The sequence below is a fragment of the Rattus norvegicus genome, chromosome 6, assembly GCF_036323735.1.
Source record: "Rattus norvegicus strain BN/NHsdMcwi chromosome 6, GRCr8, whole genome shotgun sequence".
In the NCBI taxonomy this organism is placed as follows: Eukaryota; Metazoa; Chordata; class Mammalia; order Rodentia; family Muridae; genus Rattus; species Rattus norvegicus.
In genome coordinates, this window is record NC_086024.1 from 107,333,311 (window position 1) to 107,358,831 (window position 25,521).

Here is a 25,521-nt window from a genome sequence, read left to right on the forward strand (position 1 = left end):
ATTTTTATTACCCAGTCATTGGTTTTGGACATTGGTTGCCATTGTGAAGAGAACATAAGTGAACATGGATGAGGGAGAATCTGTGGCCTGGGATGTTGAGTGCTTTGGGCTATTCGAGTAGCTGCGTAGTTGGTCAGAGGGGAGATGTCCTTCTGGTTTGGGGCTTCTTCTTTGTTTGATGTTGCTGTTGAGATTTCTGCTTGAGGCTTTTGTTTGTGCGTCTCCTTTTTTCACTCTCCCACTGCTGAGTCTCACATTCCGCTCTGAGGGAAACAGTCAGGACTACAGAGTTTCTATCTAGAGCCAGCCGCTGTGTGTGGCACCGTGCGTAGGGCATCAGTTTACTGTGTGTGTCTCCTGGAGCCTTTGGCTTTTCAGTGCCCTCTTTTGTGTGACATAGCAATTCAAAACTATTTAAATTTTAAAGAGGTAGAATGTTTAATGCTTGTGTTGTATTTTTAAATTGTTATAAGAGGAAGTTGATAAGTTGAATTTAAGGATTTGGGTGATAATATTCTGGAGACAGACTACATTTTCTGTTTCTCCTAGCAGTAATACTTGTTAATACCATGAACCAAAGCACCATTTAATCTATATGGAGCTGGATTTCAGGCTAAGGTTTCTAAGAGGGATCTACTCTGCTTAGGGACATTAAAAAAAATCTATTCCTGTTTTTATTGGCACAATTATAATCTAGAGTACAGTTATAAACTTAGTATTATGAGAGTGTTAGAGTGTTTTGACCAAAGCCTGAGCCTCAGTAGTTGATATGATACTAATGATCCAACACCTAGTTTGTGATGCCTCCTCTAATCATATTAGACAACTTCTGCTTCTCTGTCTTTCTCTATACTCTGTTTCGTGTTTTGTTTTTTTAAACAGATGGGGAAACTAAGGCATAAAAGTAGAGGTTTCCAGAACTTGGTCATTGCTGACTGCAGTAAACCACTGTGCTTCAAGAACAGTTATAAATTGCTCTACCTGACAGGGTTTGTCCTGTGTTCTCCATTGCTAAACCTGGCCAGTCTCGGTAATAGGGCAAGCTCTTAATGTGTTACAGTGTACTTGCAGGGAGGGCAGACTGACAGACATTTTATTAGAGGACTTTTAAAATAAAGTGGTGTTGCTTCTCTCTCTCTTTCCTTTTTTTTCCTTTTTAGCATTGTCCATTTTTGTTTCTCGAATACTTCCTTTCTCATGCTTCTGTACTGATGAGGAACCAGTCAGTGTTCATTCTAGATCGTTGTTCCGCATCTGGGGTGACTATGGTCCCTGGGCATCTGGCAGTTGTGTGAGACTTCCGAGTTTTCACAACTGGGATGTACCGCTTGGTATTTGTGGAGAGATAAAGGACCAGACATGCTGCCAGCCATCGTGCACAGGCCCTGCAGTCATGAATTACAGAGCCCCAAGTGTAGACAGGGATGGAGTGAAGAAACCTGCGCTAAAAAGTGGTGAGGAGTTGGACCAGACAGTACGTGGATGTCCGTTGTTGAAAGACAGTGCGGTTTCTTAGAAAGAGCATGTGTGGCTTTAAGTTGTGCAGACCTGGCATTCAAACTTACCTGTGTCAAGGGTATAGCTAATAAAGGACAGATTCTCTCACTGTAGCTCCCCAGGGCACAGTCTCAGCTTGTTTACTTTGAGACCTCTTGCTAGAGTTTGCCTCTTGTAATAGTTCACTTTTTTACTTGTAAAACGAGAATAGTAGCACTTACAGATTTTAAGGTGGTTTTCTCAGAAACACAAATCAAGTACTCATAAGACTAGGTTATAATCGGGTTGGGGATTTAGCTCAGTGGTAGAGCGCTTGCCTAGGAAGCGCAAGGCCCTGGGTTCGGTCCCCAGCTCCGGAAAAAAAGAACCAAAAAAAAAAAAAAAAAAGACTAGGTTATAATCACTTAGATTATGACCACTTGGATTTTTTTTTAATCAGGAAAAGTATATGAAAGTGAACAAAATTGTCTTGCCTCTGACTGACTAAACATGTCTGTCCATATGGTGAGATACCTGGCCACAGGTATGAGTGAGGTGTTGCCTGCTACAATGTGGTTGGCTCTGGCTTGTGTTACATTGCAGGAAGGGAGCCATTTCAAGCCATTACGTGCTACATATGATCTGAAATACCCAAGGTGGGCACATCTGCAGAGACAGAAAGGAGGTTAGTCTTTCCCAGTGTAGGAGGATGAACAAAAAAGAGAAGTGCAACAGGTAAAGTGTTTGTATTTGAAGTAATAGAAGCATTCCAGAATTGAGTATCATGATGGCTTCATAACTTTATGAATATACAGAAACACTGAATTGCACAGTGTGAGTGGATATGATATGCTCCATGGTATATGAATAAAGTTAATGTGTATACACATACATGTACAGACATACAAAGCAAGATGAGGGTTTCCATCCTCCCTCTGGCATAGAGTTTTGTCCTTTATCGTCACTTTGCCCTGCGTCTTTTGGTGCCTGAGGGACTGACTGAGAGGGCCCATTCTAGTAACATTGCTGGGTGCTTCCCATACAGGCTCAGTGTGAAGATGCTACACATTACATACTCTTCTTGATGTAGCCGGTATTGCTGCTGTGAGTTAGTGCTGAACAGCTAACACACTGGAGCATATCTTTTCTCACGTGGGCACTAATAGACTTAACTGGCCATGAACTCAGTAACTAGTTTCTAGGATGCTGTATTTATGTAGATGCATAGAAAATTAGAAAGTTATTTCTTAGTGGCCTAACTTCATTAAGCTAACCAGAACTTTATAGTCTAAGACCTTTAATAATAGAAAGTGTCCTAGTTAGGGTTTTAATGCTGTGTAGAGACACCATGACCATGGCAGTTTTTATAAAGGACAACATTTAATTGAGGCTGGCTTACAGGTTCAGAGGTTCAGTCCATTGTCATCATGGCAGGAAGCATGGCAGCATCCAGGCAGGCATGGTGCAGGAGGAGCTGAGAGGTTTTTTTAAATTCACTTCACATCCCTATCACAGCCTCCTCCCCACTCTCTTCCAAGTCCTTACAGATCCGTGTCCCCATTGCCCCCTTCCCTTCTCCTGAGAGAAGGAGAACTCCCTTTGGGTACCACCCCACCTTGGGACATCTAGTCCCAGCAGGTCTAGGCACATCCTCCTCCACTGAAGGCCAAACAGGCTGTCCAAGTAGAGGGAAGGGATCCATTCACAGGGAACAGAGTCCGAGGCACCCCCTGTTCCACTTGTCGGGGAAACAAACTGCACATTTGCTACAAATGTGTAAGGGGGGTTCTAAGTCCAGTTCTCGCATGTTGGACCCAGACGGTGGCCACTATCATCTTGGTCTCAATGTCTGAAGCAGCTCTAAGCTTGGAGAGATGGCCCGCAGCTAAGACCACTGACTGTTCCTTCAGAGGATTCGGGGTTGGTTCCCAGCATGCACATGGCAGTTCACAACCACCTGTAACTCTAGTTCTGGGTGACATGATGCCTTCTGGTCTCTGCAGACACCAGGCACAGACCTGCTACACAGACATGTGCACAGGTACAACATTCACACCCACAAAATTAAGGTAAAAAAAAAAAAGATAAACAGATACAGAGAAAAATTTTTTTCAACTGTGGGACTCCTGGCCTAATCCATACTAGTCTGAACTGGGCTAATTCCCTTTCTCTAGAACTACTTACTCTCATTGGCCAGAATTGGGCTGTGTTGATGGTCTTTGGCAGGTACAGCCCTGTGTGTTGGAGTCAACATAATCTAAATCTTGTGAGAGTTTGGGGTGAGGTGATTAGATCACTGGAAAAATTTGGGCCTACTCTTCTTGTTAACTCAGGGATTGGTAAGATGGTGGGTGGCTCTAAATGAAAACAAGTAATCTCCTGGCCTTTGGTTTTCTAAGACTGTTGTTATTATGTACATCCCTTTATTATATACATTCCTTTATTATATACATACATCACTTTATAGTCAGGCTTCTACTTCACTAAACACAAATCTTTGTTTTTCATTTTGTTTTGGCTTATTTTTTCTTTTTTCTTTATTTACTTACTTATTTTTAATTTTTACTTATTTTTTGAGGCAGAGTCTCTACGTAGTCCTTGGTGTTCTGGGACTTAGTATGCAGACCAAACTGATCACTAATTCTCAGTGATCCACCTGCCTTTGCCTCTACCTCTGCCTTTGCACTGTTGAAGTAAAGGTGTGTACCACTATGCCTAGCAACAGACAAATCTAAAAGCACTGGTTTCTTATAAAACCGCAGCTGAGAAGTCTTCCTGGCATGTTTATCTCTGTCACACAATTAGTGCGCTGGATCCCCTGGAGACACCAGCTAGAGTGATGGCTGATGTTTTCAATTGACCTCTTCCACTTGCTCTTGGCAAACAAATGGTAGCCACTTCTTTGCAAGGGCGGTTTTATGGCATGGGCCATCAACTGTGACTTCCTGTAATTAAGGCCAGTTTCTCATTGGGTTTTATGTGGACAGTTTGAGATAGGAGTTTTGAGTTCCTCCAGACTGATGTGGTTATTAGACTGTTCCAACTCTCAGGTTTACAAACTAATCCTCAATCTGTTTATTTTACTCTTTGAAAAAACAGGAGCTCTGTTGCTGTCAGCAGAAGCAGGCGGATCTCTGTGAGTTTGAGGCCAGCCTGGTCTATGTAATTTCTAGAATAGACAGAGTTGTGTAGAGACACTGTCTCAAAGACAACAAAAAAGAAAAATCAGGACCTCTTGGTTTTATTGAAAACAAGATAGAACCAAACGAAGGAGATGTCAGTGACAGTCGATGACAGTTGCTCTCTTTTTCCCATTTTCCTGCACAGTGATCCTGGTGGAGGGATTGAGATGTCAGAATTCATTCGAGAGGCCACACCTCCGGTTGGCTGCAGTTCAAGAAATTCTTATGCTGGTCTAGACCCAAGCAACCAGGTAGGCGTGTACTATTGTGCTGTGCCTCATTCCCTCTTTCTGGTGCTGGTGCTACCCAGTCCCACACTCAGAGCTATCAGTCATGGCTCGCTCTCTGACGACATTGGTGATTGATGTATACCATCTGTATTTGTTATTCTTTTTTAATTTGATTTGTATGGGTATCTGTGTGCCATGTGTGTGCCTCCTACCTATAGAGCTGAGAAGAGGGCATCAGATCCTTTGAAACTGGAGATGGTTGTGTGCCACTGCGTAGTGCTGGGACTCGAACCCAGGTCCTCTGTGTAAGTGTTGCTGCTCTGAAGGGAAAGGCTTCCTCACAGACGAGTCACAGCTCTGCTCTGAGAGGTAACCTGGCAGTCAAGGAGTGCCACAAAGCCACATTATATAACAAACCTCACACGAGATATTTATTGTGGGAGTTGGGGAAGACCCAGGACAGTTTGGGCGAGAAGCAGCAGGAAACTGAATTGAAGGCAAGGTTTATATAGGGCTTTTTGAGGCTGGGGCCAGGGGTGTCCCTTTCCAGGGTGGAGCTTTTCAGGGTGAGGATTGTTGGGACTTCAAGTCTTGAACCTGGAACAAGCACAAGGATCAGTGGGATTCTGTTTTCTTGGACCCGGGGTTGGGATCAAGTCAGGTCAGGGTGTTCTTTCCCTGGCCCTTTTACCCTGTACTGTGGAAAGGCAGAGACCCTACCACAGGGTCTCTGATTCTTCTTATTCACATTGCTAATATGTGTTTGCTGAATGTTCACCACATGCTGTCCTCCTACCCTTTCCTAGCCCGTATTAGAAACAAGGTGTCTGCATGGATAAATAACAATAATGTACCCCAGGTCTCAGTGCTAGACATGGAAGGTAAACCTACGGCTAAGAGTTATAATGTATTTCTGTTGTATCACTTTTATTCTCAGAATGCAGCTCTGCAGGCTTTCGCACAGACAAGGCTGTGGCCTGCTGTATGTCCAACCCCAGCTCTGCCCTCTCCTCTGTCCTGAACATGCCTGCACTAGGTCCTTGGTGCACAGTTCTTTCCCCATTGCTCTCTCAGCGCTCCCCTGAGTGAAGTAAACTGCAAGGAACTTGGAACATAGCTAGGACTTTATGTGTAATTGTGGGGTTTTCTGGTCACTTTGTCAGTCCTTGCATTTTGAAGGAAAGAGCTGATTTTCAGCAGAGTCTAGTGGAGAGCTCACTTCCTAAATCTCATTCCCACATCCCTGCTGTCAGTGCCTATGGTCACGTTCATAGCCGTGGGTTGAGAACACTCCTCTTCCTCCACCTCTCCCATCCCAGGGGGAGACCTAGTTTTCATTCCTGCCCTACTTTAGCTCTTCTTGAAACTACCCCCAAATCCTCAGTGTTTTCAGATCCTATGGTGTTGGCCCTTTTTGCAGACAGTGCACTTCTATTTATTGCAGCTTAGTTTTTGGTGTATGACGTGTGGTGAGTTTTAAACCTCTAGCGTAGACTTTTCTCTCTCCACTCATATGCTGCCTGTGCGTGCCTGACTTTCAGTTTGCAGTTGCTAATACTTTTATGTGAATGGATAGTAAAGTTTTACAGATAGAATTGAACTCAACCCCTCACTTAACAGTAGCTGGCCTGGTTCTCTGGATGCTCTCTCTTACAATACTCATAGTATCATGGTATTGATAGCCAAACACTGAGAACAACAGTACCACAGTCTGTGAACCAGGGTCTTGTTCTGTAATACATGTTCATACATTTGCTCCAAGTTTAAGTAAATCTTTAGTAACAGTTTTTGTTGCAAAAATTGTTGTGCATTATAGAACACAGAGGGTGTTAAAGTTAAGCAGTTTCCATCCTCTGTGGAATGGGAAATTTGGTATAACAAAACAAACAAGAAATCCAGGACTAACCATTCAGGCAAGTCTGTGTTTCCGTGGTAATGAGAGTGAGTGGTACCTTAAAGTGTCAGGTTGTGCAGTATTGGTTTGCACCAATGCTCTGCTCCTCAGCTTCCTGTCCTTGGTTGTCTTCATGCATTCCATGGTTTCTTTTCATAGAACAACTGAGTCCTCAATCACAGTGACCATTGTAACATTCCTGCTTGACCCCAGCCTTCTTACTAATGCAGGCAACAGCAGGTTAGCCCTGGGAATTAATCCTACATTCCTACTAGTGTTTGGAAAGCCATACTTAATTTATTATGATTATTTTTAAGTTTTAAATTTAAAAAATTTAAATTCAGAAGGACAGACCAAGGGACATAGCAGGTACCAGTCACCTTTGGATGCCTGCCTTCAGTGTCATTTGGTTGATCTGTAATACCTGTAAACATTTGGTCTAGGATCATGACTTGGTCAAGGATGGTGTCTTAGTCTTACTGTTAAAGAGATTGTGACCCAAGTAACCATTGTCATTGTATTACAGAATATAATTAAAACATGCGTGCATATCATACCATGAACATACCATATACAATTACGTTTTTCTTAAGTGGTAGTTATAACATTAAAACAGGGAAATACTTTTTCCTCATTGGTGTTTTTACTGTTTGTAATGTTTGTGGTGTGTTATTTTTACCTTTTAGAGAAGCTAAAGTGAAAAGGGTGACTTAGGGCATTTGTATCTGCACTGAATATGTATGTATGCAACTGATATGTATGGATACACTCCTTGTTTGTTGTGTAGCCTTCGGACATGTCATGATTATTCCCATGACTGTCAAGGTGGAGTTACCATGCCTTCCCTTCAGCTCCTTCTAGCCCGCTCCTTCCCACCCTTGCTCCTTTATGCCTTAGTCATTTCTCCCACCCCCACCCCATCTGTACTCCTTCTGGCCTGCACTCCCCCCTTGCCTGCACTTCTGCCTGGCCTGTACTCCCTGCTGTCCTGCATTCCCCCCTGATTTTCATCCCCCCCACATTGGCTTTCATCCCCCTATCCTGGCCTGCACTTCCCCCTGGCCTGCACTCCCCCTTCTGTTTGTCTCTGGTCTTCTTCGAAATAATTTAGTGCTTGTAAATATTTGAGGTAAATATTTGGTCTAGCATGGTGACTTGGTCAGGGATGGTGACTTATTCTTACCCTCAAAGAGATTGTGACCCTAGTAACCATTGTCATGTGATCTGTTACTAAGGAACTAATACAAAATCTTTTCACAAAGTCATCGTTGACTTCAAAATGGCCCAGAAAAAAGGCTGACTTCAGAGGAAGAATAGTTAATCCCAGCTAGAGAGAAAGGCAGGGCTGCAATGTAGGACGTGGCTTTGCCTGACAGCCTCAGTTCTTGCTATGGGGCTTACCATAGGGAAAAACACAGGACTGTTTATGTAAGTCATTTAAAGGAAAAAACTTCACTTCTTTTTTTTTTTTTTTTTTTTTTTTTTTTTTTTGCTTCTTTTTTTCCGGAGCTGGGGACCGAACCCAGGGCCTTGTGCTTCCTAGGTAAGCGCTCTACCACTGAGCTAAATCCCCAGCCAAAAACTTCACTTCTAAGTGGAGGAGTTACCACCATTTTCCTTATTTTTTTTTCACTTTTACAAAATTTAATAAAAAAGAGTTAAAGAAGAAAATTAAACCTTTCGTGATGTTATACATAGTAAAAACTTTTAAAGATAGTGAAGTCACTATGTGTTCTCTTTTTGTTGGTCATGTCACAAATGTCATGAGCTCTTCTGTAGTGATAGTTCTGTGATTTATATTATTAATTATCTTGTATACAAGTAGTTATGATTCTTTGATTTTGGAAAGGGGTTTGATGGAAAAAAGCATTAAGAATCATTATCTGTGGTATCTCTTTTATTGGTAGACAATAGATTACTCATCCCAGAGAGATTTAGAGAAGTGGGATTGGTGTTTGCTGTGTGGGTCTGGAGGCAGCTGTGTGCTGGCTGGCATTCTCTGTCCTCTAGGCTTGTCTGTGAGGCCCTGGGGTGGGCAGAGAGCTTCGTTGTGATGCTGTGGGGGAGTTAGGACGTAAGTGGGGTGGGGCAAAGGCTTCTCTGTCTGGACCTGCAAGAGGCATTTCACTAACATCCAGTCATCAGAACTACTAGGTCCTGTAGCCCCCTCAAGATGGTGCTGGGGTCCACTTCTCATAGATCAAAAGACATGGAGCCACATCTGTACAAAGTGGGAAGCTTGGCCAAGAGGGAAAGGGAAACATTTGAGGATTGTGAGCAAATAACTCAAACTCATATTCAAATAGTTTGTTTTGTAAGTTTATATTCCCAGAAGAGTATCCATTAAGTGATGTTTGTATTTGCTTGTTTAAAAGTTTGATATAAGAAGTTACTATGTGTTTGTATTTCTAGTAGACAAATAATATTTTCCCCAGTAGCTTGCCTACCTGTTCAGTAGGTGTTTTAAGAATGGAATTTTGCCAGTAAAAAATTAGGGGCTTATTCATTTCTATTATTACTTATTTTTAATTTTGGAAATAGTTTCTCACTGTAAAGCCAGGCCGATCTCAAACTTGAAATCTTATCACCTCAGCCTCCCATATGCTAGAACTATGGGCTGGCAACACTATGCCTTGCAACCATTCCCTGTCAGGGGCAGTATGGTGAGTGCCTGATGGCTACTTAAAGCAGATGCTAAAAACCCTGAGAGAGTCAAGCTTCACAGTCAGCCCTAAGATATTACAAAGCTTAGTGTGCATGTGTTTTATGTGTTGTGAGCATGTGCATGAGTGCATGCATTTGTTGTGTGTGTGCATGCAAGTGGCTGCCCGATGAGTTCCAGGGATCTGCCTTTTCCACCCACTTAACGGTGGGCTTGCAGAAGCCACCACTGTTTTACTGGGTGCTAGAGATCCAGTCAGATCCTCCTATTGGCAAAGCAAGCTTTGACTGACAGTCTTCTCTCCAGCCCTAGAAGCTTAGTTTTTATTGGTAACATCGAGTTTATTACTTTTACCTGTGTGTATTTTTGTTTTCTTTTTCATTGACAAGTTCCTTATATATCACATTGCTTTTGCGGTAGCAGTTAATTAATGGCCTTCCGGATTAGTTTAGCCCTCCTGCTCTGCAAGTGGAACACTCGTACGTTCACCTGTCTTCTGAGCTTGTCCTTTGTACACTGTGGCTGCAGTGACTTTATGAAGGGGGAGGTTCAGTAAAATAAGTATCGTGTGATTTAAGTTTTATTTGCAATGCTGAGTGCAAGAAACTGTCTTCTTTGAGTCCATTGAGAAACTTCCTGGAAGAGTTTCTACAGCTTGCCTCTTTAGCTGGCAGACTCATGCTGGGTTTTGTTTTCTTACTGTATTTGTGGAATTTGTGGTATTTATTTATATGGTTGTGTAACTGATGTGTGTTAACATTTAGGAAAATGTTAGACCATCTTGAATATAAACTTTAAAGGCTCATCAGTTACAATTACAGTTTGTGCTAAGAATTCCTTTTTTTGATTTTTATTATTTTTAAATGTTCTAACCAGCAAAAAAAAGTTCTTCACATCTTAGAACTAAGAATAGTAAGACTTGACGTTGTACTCTGTGTCATGTTAGTATATCTTGTCCCCTCAAACTTTGTTGTTTTCTGCCCTACGAAGTCTTTGTTTATTTCCCACAGACTGGTGTGTGGCTTTGCTTATGGTTTATAGCACAAACATGCCATGATGTAATGTAAATGATGATAATAACTCCTCAGGGCGCTAGCGGCAGGTGGCAGGTGTTTGCCCAGGGGCTCCATCAGTCTTGAGCATCCTGAGGGCTTAGCACGTGCTCAGCAAACAGCTGTGTGCCTCTGGTGGCACGTGCTAACAGGTGCCTTTAATATTGATGGAAGGGACTGCTAGTGTGCCACAGAAGATGGTTTTGATAGTCCTGTGCTTTGGACTAGTGGTGACTTGAGGCTGGTGTGTTAATTCTTTTTTTTTTGCTTTCAGATTGGCTCTGGATCATCTCGACTTGGAACAGCAGCAACTATTAAAGGTAGCCTTACTGAGCACTGACTACCCATCCCTCTCTTAAAGACAGCATTCCACTAAATCCATTAGGGCATAACGTGATCTTATTAAATTGCCTCATTTAACTTGTGTTATCCATTTATCATTAAGTATTTCAGATACTTGAACATTTTGTATTTTTTATAAGTTTTGATTTATTGGAAAACTTTTGGCATATGGGAGATGTTTTCAGAGTATGGGTGCAGCTTGTGAAAAACTATTGCTGTGGAAGGTTTTTTTTTTTTTTTAATTCATTTATTATATATAAGTACACTGTAGCTGACTTCAGACACACCAGAAGAGGGCATCGGATCCCTTTACAGATGGTTGTGAGCCACCATGTGGTTGCTGGGAATTGAACTCAGGACCTCTGGAAGAGTAGTCGGGTGCTCTTAACCGCTGAGCCATCTCTCCAGCCCCCTGCTGTGGAAGTTTTAAAAGTGATCGTAATTTAGACATTGAAAGAGAACTTTCTCTTTCTGCTTATTCACCTACAGTAAGTGTACCGTTCTGCTGTGCAGCTCAGGGTGTCTAACCTTCCTCGGGGTGTTTCCCTCTGTTCAGTCTTGTTAAAATAATAGGCATTTCTTTTTAGAATCTGTCTTTTTTTTTTAAGCTAACACAAACTATCCCTTATTACGTGTGTTCTGTGCTCTGTTGTTATGTTACTGTTGTGTTTTCCCACGGTCCATCCTACTTAGTAAGGAGTTCAGTGCACTCTGCACACAGTGAGTAGTTGCTGGCGTGCTGACCTGCCTTAGGTGACAGACCCCTCACTCTCTGCCCCTCTGCCATGCCTTTGCTTCAGTGTCATGCCTCGTGTGTTTGTCTACATTGTAGGAGACACAGACACCGCTAAGACCTCTGATGACATAAGTTTGAGTCTGGGCCAGAGCTCTAGTCTTTGTAAAGAAGGAAGTGAAGAACAAGGTAAGCAGTGTGTTACAGTGACATTCTACCTTGTACTGTGTGGCCATTGGAGGAGTGCCTCACGCACACTTAACAGAAGTGTTTTCTTAGTAATTTTCTACACAGTCTGTTGCTCTGTAGCTCTGGCAGATCTGTAACTCACTGAGTAGCTCAGGCTGGCCTCTAAATCTTAGGTGGTCGGTCCTCTGGCCTCTGCTCCTAAGTGCTGGGTCACAGGCACCCAACACCATGCCTGGCTGTATGTGGTCACTTGCGGGAAACAGTGGTAATGCCGCATTTTCTGTACTTCTAACGTCCTGACTTGTTAGGCTCAGCAGGGAGAGACTTTATGAACGTGCGCTCCAGGGTGTGAGGTGGCAGGCGAGCGCCTTCTATGTCTTTAGTTGCCCGTTGACATTATGTTTCACCCTCTTCCATTTTTTTTCCTCCTCCTCCTCCTCTTTTTGAAGCAGATAGGTTCGATATATGTAGTGTTGGCTGGCCTGGAACTTGTGTGTAGACCAAGCTTGCCTCAAGCTCATAGCGATCACCTAACTCCTCCACCTCCTGAATGCTAGGATTAAAGGCAGGTGCCTTTCTCACAATCCCATCCCCAGCAGACTTCATTATTTCCTCCTCCTCTTCTTCCTCCTCTTCCTCCGCTTCTTTTAAAGATATATTTATTATATATGAGTACACTGTAGCTCTCCTCAGACACATCAGAAGAGGATATCAGATCCCATTACAGATGGTTGTGAGCCCCCATGTGGTTGCTGGGAATTGAACTCAGGACCTCCGGAAGAGTAGTCAGTGCCTCTAACCACTGAGCCATCTCTCCAGCCCCCATACCTTATTTCTTATAGGCATATTCTGTTTATTCTGTTGCTGGCACTTGACAGTTTATCATTATCTTGTCATTGTAAAATTGCTTCTGAGGACCCCCCCACCCCCAGGACTCTAAACAGACTGCATGGTGTGGATTTCATTTTCCTTCTTTTAAATTAAAGGTAAATCAGTTACTTTCCTATTGCAGTATTCATTTCTATAATCTGTACCACTGTGATGTCTTGACAGCTAGGACACAGTCTTAGAGTGCTGAGCCTGTTTGCATTCAGGAGTCATAATTTGTTATCTTACTGTGTATCTAAACACTAAGCAAGGCTTTTGTTTGTTTGTTTTATGATAATCTGATAGGTTGAGATTCACACACATACAGTACTACCATGGCAGGTATAGTTTAGATCATGTCTGGAATTCACTTAGCATAGACTGTTGTCTGGCTTAGGAGTCCATGTGCTTGTGTTTGCAAAGGCCTAGGTAGCTCTGCAGCTCATGTGTCCCCTCGGTACCCAGCTCTGTTGTTATGGAGGAGGGGAAAGTGGACACGGTTGTACTACACTGACATGAGTGTTTTATAAGAGTGGCCAGCCTGGATCCCACAGTTCTTGGCTTGTTGTCTTCATGTGCACTTACCCGGCTATCACATCAGGCTGCTGTTACTTCACAGGTGAGCCCCTTAGCACGTAAAAGGGAGAGGGCTGCAGGAAACTCACCCACAGTCACTCAAACTGCTATACTCCTTTAAGGTAGTGTTAAAAAATGCTTATTGTATGTGGATATTGATGTAGGTGCGCGGGTGTGGGAGAGAGAGAGAGAGAGAGAGAGAGAGAGAGAGAGAGAGAGAGAGAGAACACGAACTGAACTCAAGAGCAAGCACTGTTGATGCAGGAGCCATCTCTCTGGTCCCTTCAGTAGTTTTTTTAACTTGGATTTTATCTGTTGTCATTATATGCACGGCACTGTTTAAGTATTGGAAACTAATCAGTGAACACTTTGTACCCTCTTATGGCTTTCAGGGTCTCAATAAGGAGATGTATTACTGAACCAGTTATAAGAGTAAAGAGAGATGGAGACTAGGAAATGGTGGGGTTGGGGAAATAGTAATCTTAAATAGAGTGGTTTTTTACCTAGGGCAGAGCCCTAAAGAGAGCCCCTTCTCTGCAGGGGGAACAGCAGAGGCAAGAGCTGTAAAGTAGGAGCATAGCTGTCAGGGTTGAGAACCAGAATGTGTGGGTGGATAAACATCTCAGGTCATTTTTAAAGATACTTGCTCTAATTCTTAGGAAGATGGACTGAGTGGATGCTGAAGTCGAGAGGTCATTTAGAGGGCCATTGTCAACATCAGGGTCGTAAGACATGGTCTGTTCTCTCTCTCTCTCTCTCTCTCTCTCTCTCTCTCTCTCTCTCTCTCTCTCTGTGTGTGTGTGTGTGTGTGTGTGTGTGTGTGTGTGTGTCTGTACTAATAAGATGTTGTTAGTGGATTATAAGTTTTCAATAGTATTATTTTGGGATGGACACCAGGGAAGATGGGTGTCCTTTCTAAATTAGAGACAGGAGAGGATGGAGGCTTGGTGCAAAGTCCAGTCAGGGCCATTTGGGGTCTATGTAGTATGCGCTTCTTTGGGATCTCAAAGCAGCCATGAGAAGAGGGGAGTCAGGTTACATGTCTGGGTTAGACATTTAGGAATTGTCGGTGTGAATACCAACCAAGCAGCCAGCAGATCAAATGTGGGTCAGAGCTGTGCATGCAGGCTCATACCTAAAACTTTACGAATCCAAAGCCAACCTGGGGCAGCAAAATGGCAAAGTGAGTTCCAAGCCAGACTCCACTGTAGAGTGAGACCTTTCTCAAACAAAAACAAAAAAAACAAAACAAAAACCCCACCACCACCAAAAACCAGCAAAGCAAAACAAAGTGCCAAAGCACACACTGAGTTGAGTTCTTCAAATTGGTAAACTAATGGGGCAGTTCTGTAAGGTTAGCTAGCACAGGTTTTCCACGGTCCTGGCTGTGGTTTGTCACCACCTAGTGGCAAGTGTTTGCACTGCTGAAATACTGTTTAGGACCACCTTGGTCTCAGGTGCCTGGCTCACAGGTTGGTACTTGGTAAGAGTCTGGATGCTTAGTAGAACTAAGCATGTGGAATTCACTGTGATTCTTCACTTCAAGGAGGAGATTTTGCCAGTGTCTTTGCTCTGTCCCACTCATGTCTTCCTTGTCTAAAATCTGAATTCTAGCTCACCCCCATGCAAATACAGGCTTAAGGAATACTCGGACAACAGTCCAGGTGTTTGAGTGTTTTTCCTGGTGCCAGGAAGGTGAGAGAGATTTGAGGAAGTATAGGTGGGAAACTGAAACATCTCAGGCCTCGGCCCTGAAGTTTAGACTGAATAGAAGAAACAGCTGCTGTGTCAAGAGAAACTCTGAGCCTGCTAGATGCCAGCATGCTGGAGGAAGGCTCACATCTGTCAGTACTGCTGCTCGCAAAGGACTTGAGGATGCAGCTTGCCCATTGCTTGTAGCAGTGAAGATGCTGCTTACCCTGACATCGGTTTTTTTCTTTTCTTTCCTTTTCTTTTCTTTTCTTTCTTTTTTTTTTTTTTTTTTTTTTTGGAGCTGGGGACCGAACCCAGGGCCTTGGGCTTGCTAGGCAAGCGCTCTACCACTGAGCTAAATCCCCAACCCCCCCTGACATCGTTTTAATGGAGTGGTGTCAGAGCCTGTTAAGCTGGGGGTGTGTGGAGAGCGCCTGCCCAGAGTGTGCATGTGCTAAGGCCTTTAGTTCAGTCTCCAGCACCACTCAGCAAAACACAAACAAAAAGCCCCGAAGAATTGTTTGAGAGAAAAACAGACTCCTGATTATAAACTACACTTTTAATAAATTCTTGCAAAGGACAAGAGGACTAACATAGTAACTAGCAAAAGACATGAAAGATGGGGGAGGGGAGTCTATATTTTAAGAGAAATAATAGCATGTGTCTATCATTGGTAGAGACAATTTAAGACAGAAGCCCGGAACACACTTCTGTTTTATATGTAAGCCTGGTTGGCTGGTAGCTTAGGCAAGCGTCCGGTGTGAGGAATGAAGTGGTCACACTTCTGCCACTGAGAACTTCTGTGACTTTGCATCCTGTTATTTTTCATTATGACTCAGCTGTCATACTGTAAAACCCTCCCTTCTAGCTGAAGCACTTTTCGGCACACACAAGATTGTAGTCCTGTTTCAGATCTTTTCGTTACCACAGAGGAAACCTGCACCTGCTGCCATCCCCTCTTTGCGTCTTCAGCCTCACAGCCTCTGGTTGTTCTTGCTGTGGAAATAAGAAGGCCTGAGTTCATTCTCCGGTGTAAAACCATGGGATGTGGCAGTGCACACCTGTGGTCTTGGGGAAACAGAAAAAAACCAACTGCGAGAGCCTGCTTGGAGAGCAAGCAAGTCAGTGAGCTCCAGGTTCAGTGAGAGGCCCTGTCTCAGAAAGTGAGGGGGACACCTGCATCAGCTGTGCCTCCACATGTGCACACACCATGCCCCACCCTGCCCCACAGGTCTTTGAGGAAAGCTGGCTTTGTGTATTTATATTTTTAAAAATTCACTGTTTATAAATTATTTCTTCTTCATATGTATGGCTGCTTTTCTTGCATGCATGTCTGTGTATTACTTGCATGCTTGGTCAGAAGAAGGCATCAGACCCCTGAAACTGATTACAGATGTCAGGAGCCTCTATGTGAGTGCTGGGGGTTAAGTCTGGGTCACCTGAAAGAGCAGCCAGTGCTCTACTGCTGAGCCGTCTCTCTAGCCTGAGCATCAGCATTTAAAACTCCCATTTCTTAATAGATGTGTGAGTGTGCGCACACACGCATAGTCTGTCCAGTTGTGCTGTTCTAATATAATTGCAGGTGTCTGTCCATTCAATGGAGCACCCTCCTAGGGCACCCTAAACTGACTCTTCCTCCCTCAGACACATCACCATAAGGCACATCTCCGCAGAGTGGGGCATGTGAGCTGCTGTCACTATGTGACTGTCACAAACCATGAGATATCTTGCATCATTAAGTTGTATCTCGTTTGAGCATTGATTTAACACTTTGATTCTGTTGTTTGTTTCTTCCTACTCTAGGTTATAACTTTTTAATTTCTGTGACTGATGAGCGTGATGGTGCTTTGTGTGTGTGTGTGTGTGTGTGTGTGTGTGTGTGTGTGTGTGTGTGTGTGTAATGTGGACACACATGTGCTATGATGTCCGTGTGGAGGCTGTGTAGTGTTAGTCTCTTCCTCCCTCTTCATGCTCCTGGCGTGTACTCAGGTGGCCAGGCTTGTGCAGTAAGAACTTAGCCCACTACAGCATTTTGGAGGCCCCATTCTAGGTTTTTGTTTGTTTGTAAAGTAATCTTATTAGTGTTTCAAAAGAATTAAAGTATTTCCTTAGGCACAATAATGACAGTTACTACTAATTTTGTTTTTGAAATACATATATATGTAGATAAATTCAGTATTTCCTGCCTGCTACTTGATAAGTTTGGTCACACATCTTTTAGATGAAGAAACAAAGGCTCATTATTGTAACCCAAGGTTACCTATTTGTAAGTTAGAAATAGAACTTGCGGCAGGCTATGCTGGCACACACCTGAAATTGTAGACTTGGGGTGCTGAGACAGGAGGATCTGAAGTTCAAGGCTAGCCTAGGTTAAATACAGAGACCCTGTTCTAAAGTGAGGGAGGGAAGGAAGAGGGGAGAACAGACACACACAGAGAAAGAGAGGCACTCACACACGCATGCACGTACTCACACACGCACTCTGGAACTTTTTCTGAAGCCTTTGAAAGAACTCAAATGACTTGAAAATTCAGTTAGGATGGGTTCTTTGTGCAGTTTTGAAACAGAAACCAGCTCTCTGGGTTGACTAATCAGCTTGTCCAACGCTCTGCTTGAGGATTGCTTACACTTACCTCTATACACTGTGAGTTCTTCTCTGTCTTAACTCGTAGAGAAGCCGGTGTGTATCTGTATTAACATCTTTAACTGTGTTTGTCACAGATTTGGCAACTGATCGCAAGCTCTTCCGCCTGGTCTCCAATGACTCCTTCGTTTCTATTCAGCCATCCTTGTCCTCTTGTGGACAGGACTTACCAAGGGACTTCAGTGACAAAGTGAGCCTGCCAAGCCATAGCCAGCACCACCGTGTTGATCAGTCACTGTGCAGTGCCTGTGACACAGAAGTGGCTTCTCTTGTACCTTTACATTCACACTCTTATAGGAAGGAGCACCGGCCACGAGGAGTGCCACGCACTTCCAGCTCTGCCGTGGCTTTCCCTGACGCCTCACTGAGTGGCCTCCCTCTTTACCAACAGCAGCAGAGACGGGGGTTAGACCCAGTTACTGAGTTAGACTCATCTAAGCCTCACTCAGGCACCAGAGAGTCCTTAGTGGGGCAGTCCTGCCCTCTTGCACAATCTCAGCCTGCCGCTGACCGGAGAAAAAGTTACTCTCAACCACCCACCAAGTGTGGGAAGAGCAGGGCGTTGAATGCTGAAAAGAGTGTGGACAGCCTCAGGAGCCTGAGCACACGGAGTAGTGGGTCCACAGAGAGCTACTGCAGTGGGACCGACAGGGACACCAACAGTACTCTCAGCAGCTACAAAAGCGAGCAGACCAGCTCCACTCACATAGAGAGCATCTTGTCTGAGCACGATGAGTCTCCTAAAGTGGGAGACAAGAGTGCCCGGAAGGAGGGCTGTGCCGAGTCAGCGGAAGAGAGGTGCCACGGGGCCACTGACCGAAGGACTAGCAGTGACAAGACTGCCCTAGAGGGGAGCACACCTGCTGGGCCTCCCGAGGCCCCAGACGCTCAGGCATCTGAGGAGAAGCCTGACCAGGTTGCTCCCAGCAGCTCTGCATCAGAAGATGCCAATAAAAACCCCCATGCGAACGAGTTCACTGTCCCCGGGGACAGGCCGCCTGAGCAAAGTGCAGAGAGCAAAGAGGAGCAGGGCGAGAAGCCCAGCCTTTCCACAGACTCCAAAGTTTGTAAAGACGATGGTGGGAAGCAGAAGGAAGGAGACGTCCGACCCAAATCCTCCAGCTTAATCCACCGGACAACTTCTGCCCATAAACCAGGCAGGAGGCGCACAGGAAAGAAACGGGCCAGCAGTTTTGACTCCAGTCGCCATAGGGACTATGTTTCCTTTCGAGGAGTTTCTGGAACCAAGCCGCACAGTGCTATATTTTGTCATGACGAGGACTCTAGTGATCAAAGCGACTTGAGCAGAGCACCCAGTGTTCATTCTGCTCACCATTTCAGCAGTGATAGCTCTTCCAGTGCCACTTCTCATTCCTGCCAGTCTCCTGAGGGCAAATACAGTGCCCTCAAGACCAAACATGGCCATAAGGACCGGGGCACAGACTCAGACCACACGCACAGAGCTCATCCAGGCCCTGAGGGAACAGCCAAAAAGAGGGCATCTCGGAGGACTTCCAGCACACATAGCGCCAAGACACGGGCTCGGGTTTTGAGCTTGGATAGTGGCACTGTGGCCTGTTTGAATGACTCAAACAGGCTGCTGGCACCGGACAGTATAAAGCCCTTAACCACTTCAAAGTCAGATCTTGAGGCCAAAGAGGGAGAGGTGCTGGATGAGCTGTCTTTGCTGGGCCGGGCTTCCCAGTTAGAGACGGTCACACGGTCCAGGAATAGTTTGCCAAGCCAGGTTGCATTTCCTGAAGGGGAGGAGCAAGATGCAGCCACTGGAGGTGAGTAAGCTATGGGACGACTATGGATTGACACTGTTGCTCACAATAGTCTACTAGAACCTTCAGAGAGCACGGTTTCTCTGTACCAGGAAAGCACACTTCTTTCAGTGAACATGGTGGTCTCCAGTGGTCCAGCTGTCTTACTGGACACATCAGCTTATTCTTGACTGCCTCCCTTTTCTAAGCTAGTTGTGCTAGTGATCACCCAGTTATTTCTCATCCTCTGTACAATACCAACAGTCTCACAACTGTAGTAGGGTGGCCAGCCACTCACAGCCATGACTCACAGTGAGCTGCTGAGCTTCAGAGGCGGACGCTCACCCGTCACGAGACTTCCAAACGCTGCTGTAGCTCCAGCGTGGACTCAGATAGCCAGTTCTTATCTATTTCTCTGCTTTTCTCTCAGTTCAAGCTTTAGATATTAAGGAAAAAAATTCCTATAATTTCACACTGTCCTTTAAAGTTAAACTCACTAGAAGTTTATAGTTTATATTAATTAGCATTTTATCTTGTGTTTATTTGTTTTTTAGTTTTTGAGATAGGATCTCAATGTGTAGCCCTGGTTGGCCTGGGACTCATTACATAGACCAGATTGTCTTCAAACTCAGAGATCTGTCAGCCTCTGCCTCCCAAGTGCTGGGATTAAAGGAGTGCAGCATCCCATCTGGCCATATTAGCATTTTTAATCCATTAATAGTTGTCATGGTATCCCTGGTGATGGTGTTTGGGTAAAGTAATAACTTAGTGATTCCATGATTTGGGGGGAATTGTACTGAGTTGGATAGGTGGTGTAGTACTGTGTCAGTGTGTAATGGGCCATTTTTTGCAGGTGTTTTCCCATTTTCTACCCAGGCAGGTTGCCTGTTTTGCTAGAATGAGAATGAGGCCTCCTGATGTTGGCACACAGGTGTCTGTGATATAAAGGTTGTTGTCATTTGCTGTGATAAAGTTCTGTTTATGCAGACATTTTCAAACATGTCTACACTTATCTCAAAACAATTCCAGACTCATCAAGACTGTTTCCAAGGTCATATTGTGGAAATGTTCTTCCTGGTTTTGGTAAGGTTCTGACAAAAATTAACTTGTATTGAGAATGTAAAGAAATTATTTTTAGTGGTGAAGAAGCTGCCAAGGTAGTCTTCTAACCTATATGTTAGAGATGAGAGTTGTGGCCACTTGGTAGTTCTAGGAGTTTTTGACCTGGATATCATTCTCTATTTGTAACAGATCTGAAAGACTATAAAGGTTCCTCAGAGAAACCCTGTTGTGTGTTTCTGTTTATGGTGTCAAGGAATCCATTAGGTTTTAAAAGATAGCTTAATTCTTTAAGTTAGCCAAATACAATTCGAGACTGACTATGCTTAGGCATGTGCTCTAAGTATTGTTGTAATAAACGTTATTGCCAAAATGTGAGTGTTGTGTCTGTGCAGGATGTGCTGTGGTGAGTCTGTCTCCGCACATTTGGGTCATATCCTTCCACAGCAGATGTGGCTTTTCCTCTTTTGTTTTGTTTGGTGGTTTCACAAAGTGCACGGGAAGAAGTATTTGCTTTTTCATGCAGTTCTATGACCGTAGTCCTCATACTTCCAGAGTCCAGATGTTTTTGTTTATATCTTTTAAAATATCCTTTAAAGATTAATAATAAAACAGTGAACTAAATTTAAAAAATCTCAGTTTAGTTCAAGAAATTCCCTAGTATGTGGGAAGTTGAAAAGACTTTTGTCAACAGAGGGTCCTGCTATGTTTTCTTCTATTTGTTTTCATTGGCTTAGAGTGAAAATCAGAACAAAACAAATGACTTAGATGTGTTGGAGATTATGTCGTTTCCACTACACCTCAGTACGGAGGTTTGCTGTGCTTCGGTTGAACTGCCAGAAAGCTGGTAGCCGATTTAAAACGGACAGGATTTCAGCGCCTGTGATGTGGGCATCATTGTTACAGTCTCTTCTGGCAGTTCAAGAGTGATGTGTCTGGGCTGTCCATTCTGTCATGTCTGTTGTCCTCCAGAAACATGACAACACATACTGCTACTGCCACACCATATAAACACATGCGTGTGCGCGTGTGCATGCGCACACACACACACGCACACACACACACACACACACAGGCGCGCGCGCTCTCTCTCTCTCTCTCTCTCTCTCTCTCTCTCTCTCTCTCTCTCTCTCTCACCCTCTACTTGATTGGACATAAAACCATGAGTAAATTCTAATCCCAGTGGATTTGGTAGTATTGATAAGTTCTTTAAAAGCTTACTCCATTATTATGGTGAATGGTGTTAGTAGGTAATGGGATACAATTTTGAAAGTGTACTTGGAAGTTTTATAATAAAATGACCAACAGTAGAGCTGATGTAGCCCAGAACCCACATGCCTATTAGTCTACAGGTTTCACTGTAGTAGATGTTACCCTCAGAGATCCACTTATCTTCATTAGGCCTCTGCGCTATCATTTGAGGATGCGGTGGCCACAGTACCTGTGTTACAGTGAAAGACAAAGGGGTTCAAATGTGATGCCTCCGACATGCTTAGCATGTGGTAGATGTCTAATAGTGCTGCTGCATTTGGGAAGCAGGCCAGTTTGCTATGCTACAGAGATGTGTCCTGCCCTGTGTAACCCTGTTAGTACAGTTGAATACAAGGATGTAGGGATCTGTTGAAATAAATTAGAGATGTGAAACTTGACAATAGTAACAACACAAATGATACCCGTATCTTCAATTTCCTACTCAGTGCTAACAGAATAATGTGTTTAGTAGCCTATCTGTTAATGTAGTTTGGCCTTTTTGGCAGAGATGTGCCGTATAACTTACTTTATGGTATGCAGCCGTACCACGGTGGTTTGCTCACTGAAATCTATGGCCCGTGTGCTGTGGCACGGCATCACCAGCTTGCTGTGTTTGCTCTAAGACCTCCGACTGTTAATCGAGTTCTTTGTGCAATGTCAAGTCTTACTAATAATTGTCTGCAATTGCTTAGGTGAAAAATTTTAAGTTCATACCAAAATTTTTTTATTGGCATCTTGCTTTGTACTTAATTTTTATAATTATAAGGCATGTCTCTATTACTAATATTTTAAAAATAAAAACACATACATAAGAGTTTTTAAGTCCTGCATTTTATTTCATGTGTATGAACTTAGAGAAATCCCTGGAGCTGAGCTCTCAGAACTGAATTCTGGTCCCCTGCAGCAAGCACTCTGAACCGCTGAGCCACCCTCCACCCCGTCATCGAGTCTCGGCAGTGTTTCATCTATCCAGTTTTGTTTGCTTGGCTGCTGAGAGTATGGACAATAGCAGTGAGAACATGCAAACACTGCCGCTCAACACAGCCGCTGGTCTTGTTGTCCACTGTTTGTTGACTTATTGGAAGCAGAATGGCCACTTAGAATGTTGGCACAGATGGGACTGCTTTCATCAGAATTGAATTGTTCTGCGGACTCTGTGCACATGACGAGTGTAAGCTTTCATTTCTCAGAGCAGGATCTTCCCAGAAATACCATGGTTTGCAGTGTCCTTGGCTGATAGGTAAAGAAAAGAAAAGATGTTTGGATAAAGTGAGTTTCCATGTCTAGACCAAAATATTGTTTTGTTTTTAGAATTCATGTTTCAGAATTTCTTTTTGTCTTTCAGAATTTTTACACAATAATTTTATTGCCCATTTCATTTTTTTTAAAAAAAGATTTATTTATTTACTTAATGTATGTGAATGTACTCTTTCAGACACACCAGAAAATGTATCAGATCCCATTATGGATGGTTGTGAGCCACCATGTGGTTGCTGGGAATTGAACTCAGGACCTCTGGAAGAGCAGTCAGTGCTCTTAACCGCTGAGCTATCTCTCCAGCCCCCTATCCCCTGCCATTTCTTTATATGATAATTTTATCCTTAAGTAAAAGAGTTTGACCTTAAACTATCTTAGTATATTCTTGAGTGTTTGTACATGTCTTGGTTTTATAGATTATACTTACTTTGTACTTTAGTCATAGTTTTCATTTTCTCGTAGCATATTGTTGCCTGCATTTGAGGAATTTTATTTTCAGTGTTTCCCTTAGATATATTCATTTTTTCTAGAATGAAGTGAACTGTTTTCTTGAAGTTTCTAATCATCTCAGTGTTTACTTTTTTCAACAATTTATCAAGTTAAATTTTATTTTATTTATTATACATAAGTACACTGTAGCTGTCTTCAGACACACCAGAAGAGGGCATCAGATCCCATACAGATGGCTGTGAACCACCATGTGGTTGCTGGGAATTGAACTCAGGACCTCTGGAAGAGCAGTCAGTGCTCTTAACCGCTGAGCCATCTCTCCAGTACATGTTTTGACTTTTTAAGCAGTAACTGAGGTACTGCCAAGAAGCCAGCTACAACAGGACAACCAGAAGTAACTTTTTTTTTTTTTTTTTTTTGCAAGTTGAACAGGGACTGGGACAGGAACCCCTTAGTCTAAGCCAGTTTCAAACTTGCTATGCACCTGACAATAACCTTAACTTCTGACCCTTCTGCTCCCATTTCTTGACTTGCTTATGTGGTACTGGGGATCGAACATGGGCTTCATGCGTGCAGGGCCACACTCTGTCAACTGACCTGCAGTATCCTAGCCTGTGCATACGCTCAGAATCCACAAGCTGCATGAGTAAAACAGTCTGTAGAAAACCTCTTTACCTAGTTACACTCAGAACTTTCCAGCTTTTGAGATTGTTTTTGGATATCTTTTGCCTTCTCTCCTTCAGAATCTTCTGTTTGGATCGTTTGTTGTTGCCATCTTTAAATCCAGCTGATAGTGTTTAGTTCACTGGTAAAACATAAAGTGCTGTGCCAAACCGTTCCATATCAGATGTGACTCTCTAAGATAGATGAGAAGTAACCCTTTTGTCTGATTTTGTATTATTGAATGACTCTCCGTTATGAGACGACATCACAGTAGGGTGGCTCTCCACATGTCTTACTGTTATGGATCACATTTAGCATAGACCTCATCAAGAGACCACATTGCCCAAGCGCGATAGCATGCACTCGTATCCCTGTGCTTTGGAGATGGAAACGTAGGAATGTGAGTTTGAGGCCAGCTTCTGCTACCTGAGATACGTCTCAAACAAGGGGAGGGGCATACACGGGGGACAAAATTGAAGAGTTGTCTGAGATTATCATAAATTGTCCCTTCTAAAGACATTTTAATGTGAATAAGGAAGTCATTAGAAAATCAAGACTTGTGATAAAACATACTTAAATTAAAATATATCCCTAAAATTTTTATATGTCTTATAGTTTTAATTACTGGAATGATTCTGAATTTTTCTTTTTTTTTTCTTTTCTTTTTTTTTTTTTATTAACTTGAGTATTTCTTATATACATTTCGAGTGTTATTCCCTTTCCCGGTATCCGGGCAAACATCCCCCTCCCCCCTCCCCTTCCTTATGGGTGTTCCCCTCCCAACCCTCCCCCCATTGCCACCCTCCCCCCACCAGTCTAGTTCACTGGGGGTTCAGTCTTAGCAGGACCCAGGGCTTCCCCTTCCACTGGTGCTCTTACTAGGATATTCATTGCTACCTATGAGGTCAGAGTCCAGGGTCAGTCCATGTATAGTCTTTAGTTAGTGGCTTAGTCCCTGGAAGCTCTGGTTGCTTGGCATTGTTGTACATATGGGGTCTCGAGCCCCTTCAAGCTCTTCCAGTTCTTTCTCTGATTCCTTCAACGGGGGTTCTAGTCTCAGTTCAGTGGTATGCTGCTGGTATTCGCCTCTGTATTTGCTGTATTCTGGCTGTGTCTCTCAGGAGCGATCTACATCCAGCTCCTGTCGGTCTGCACTTCTTTGCTTCATCCATCTTGTCTAATTGGGTGGCTGTATATGTATGGGCCACATGTGGGGCAGGCTCAGAATGGGTGTTCCTTCAGTCTCTGTTTTAATCTTTGCCTCTCTCTTCCCTGCCAAGGGTATTCTTGTTCCCCTTTTAAAGAAGGAGTGAAGCATTCACGTTTTGATCATCCGTCTTGAGTTTCGTTTGTTCTAGGGATCTAGGGTAATTCAAGCATTTGGGCTAATAGCCACTTATCAATGAGTGCATACCATGTATGTCTTTCTGTGATTGGGTTAGCTCACTCAGGATGATGTTTTCCAGTTCCAACCATTTGCCTACGAATTTCATAAAGCCGTTGTTTTTGATAGCTGAGTAATATTCCATTGTGTAG

The 25,521-nt window shown here is 43.5% G+C and overlaps 1 protein-coding gene across 11 annotated transcripts in view; it reads left to right on the plus strand.

Moving 5' to 3' along the window:
- Positions 1-25,521, plus strand: part of Pcnx1 (pecanex 1) — a 136,873-nt gene that overhangs the window by 36,607 nt on the left and 74,745 nt on the right. For 8 of the 11 annotated variants that reach the window (XM_039112295.2, XM_006240299.5, XM_039112294.1 and 5 more), the window contains exons 3-6: positions 4,804-4,909; positions 10,771-10,816; positions 11,671-11,760; positions 17,617-19,329. In XM_039112295.2, the coding sequence (XP_038968223.1) occupies positions 4,804-4,909; positions 10,771-10,816; positions 11,671-11,760; positions 17,617-19,329 (1,955 nt within the window). The other 3 variants (XM_039112296.1, XM_063261935.1, XM_039112301.2) reach the window with 3 other exon arrangements.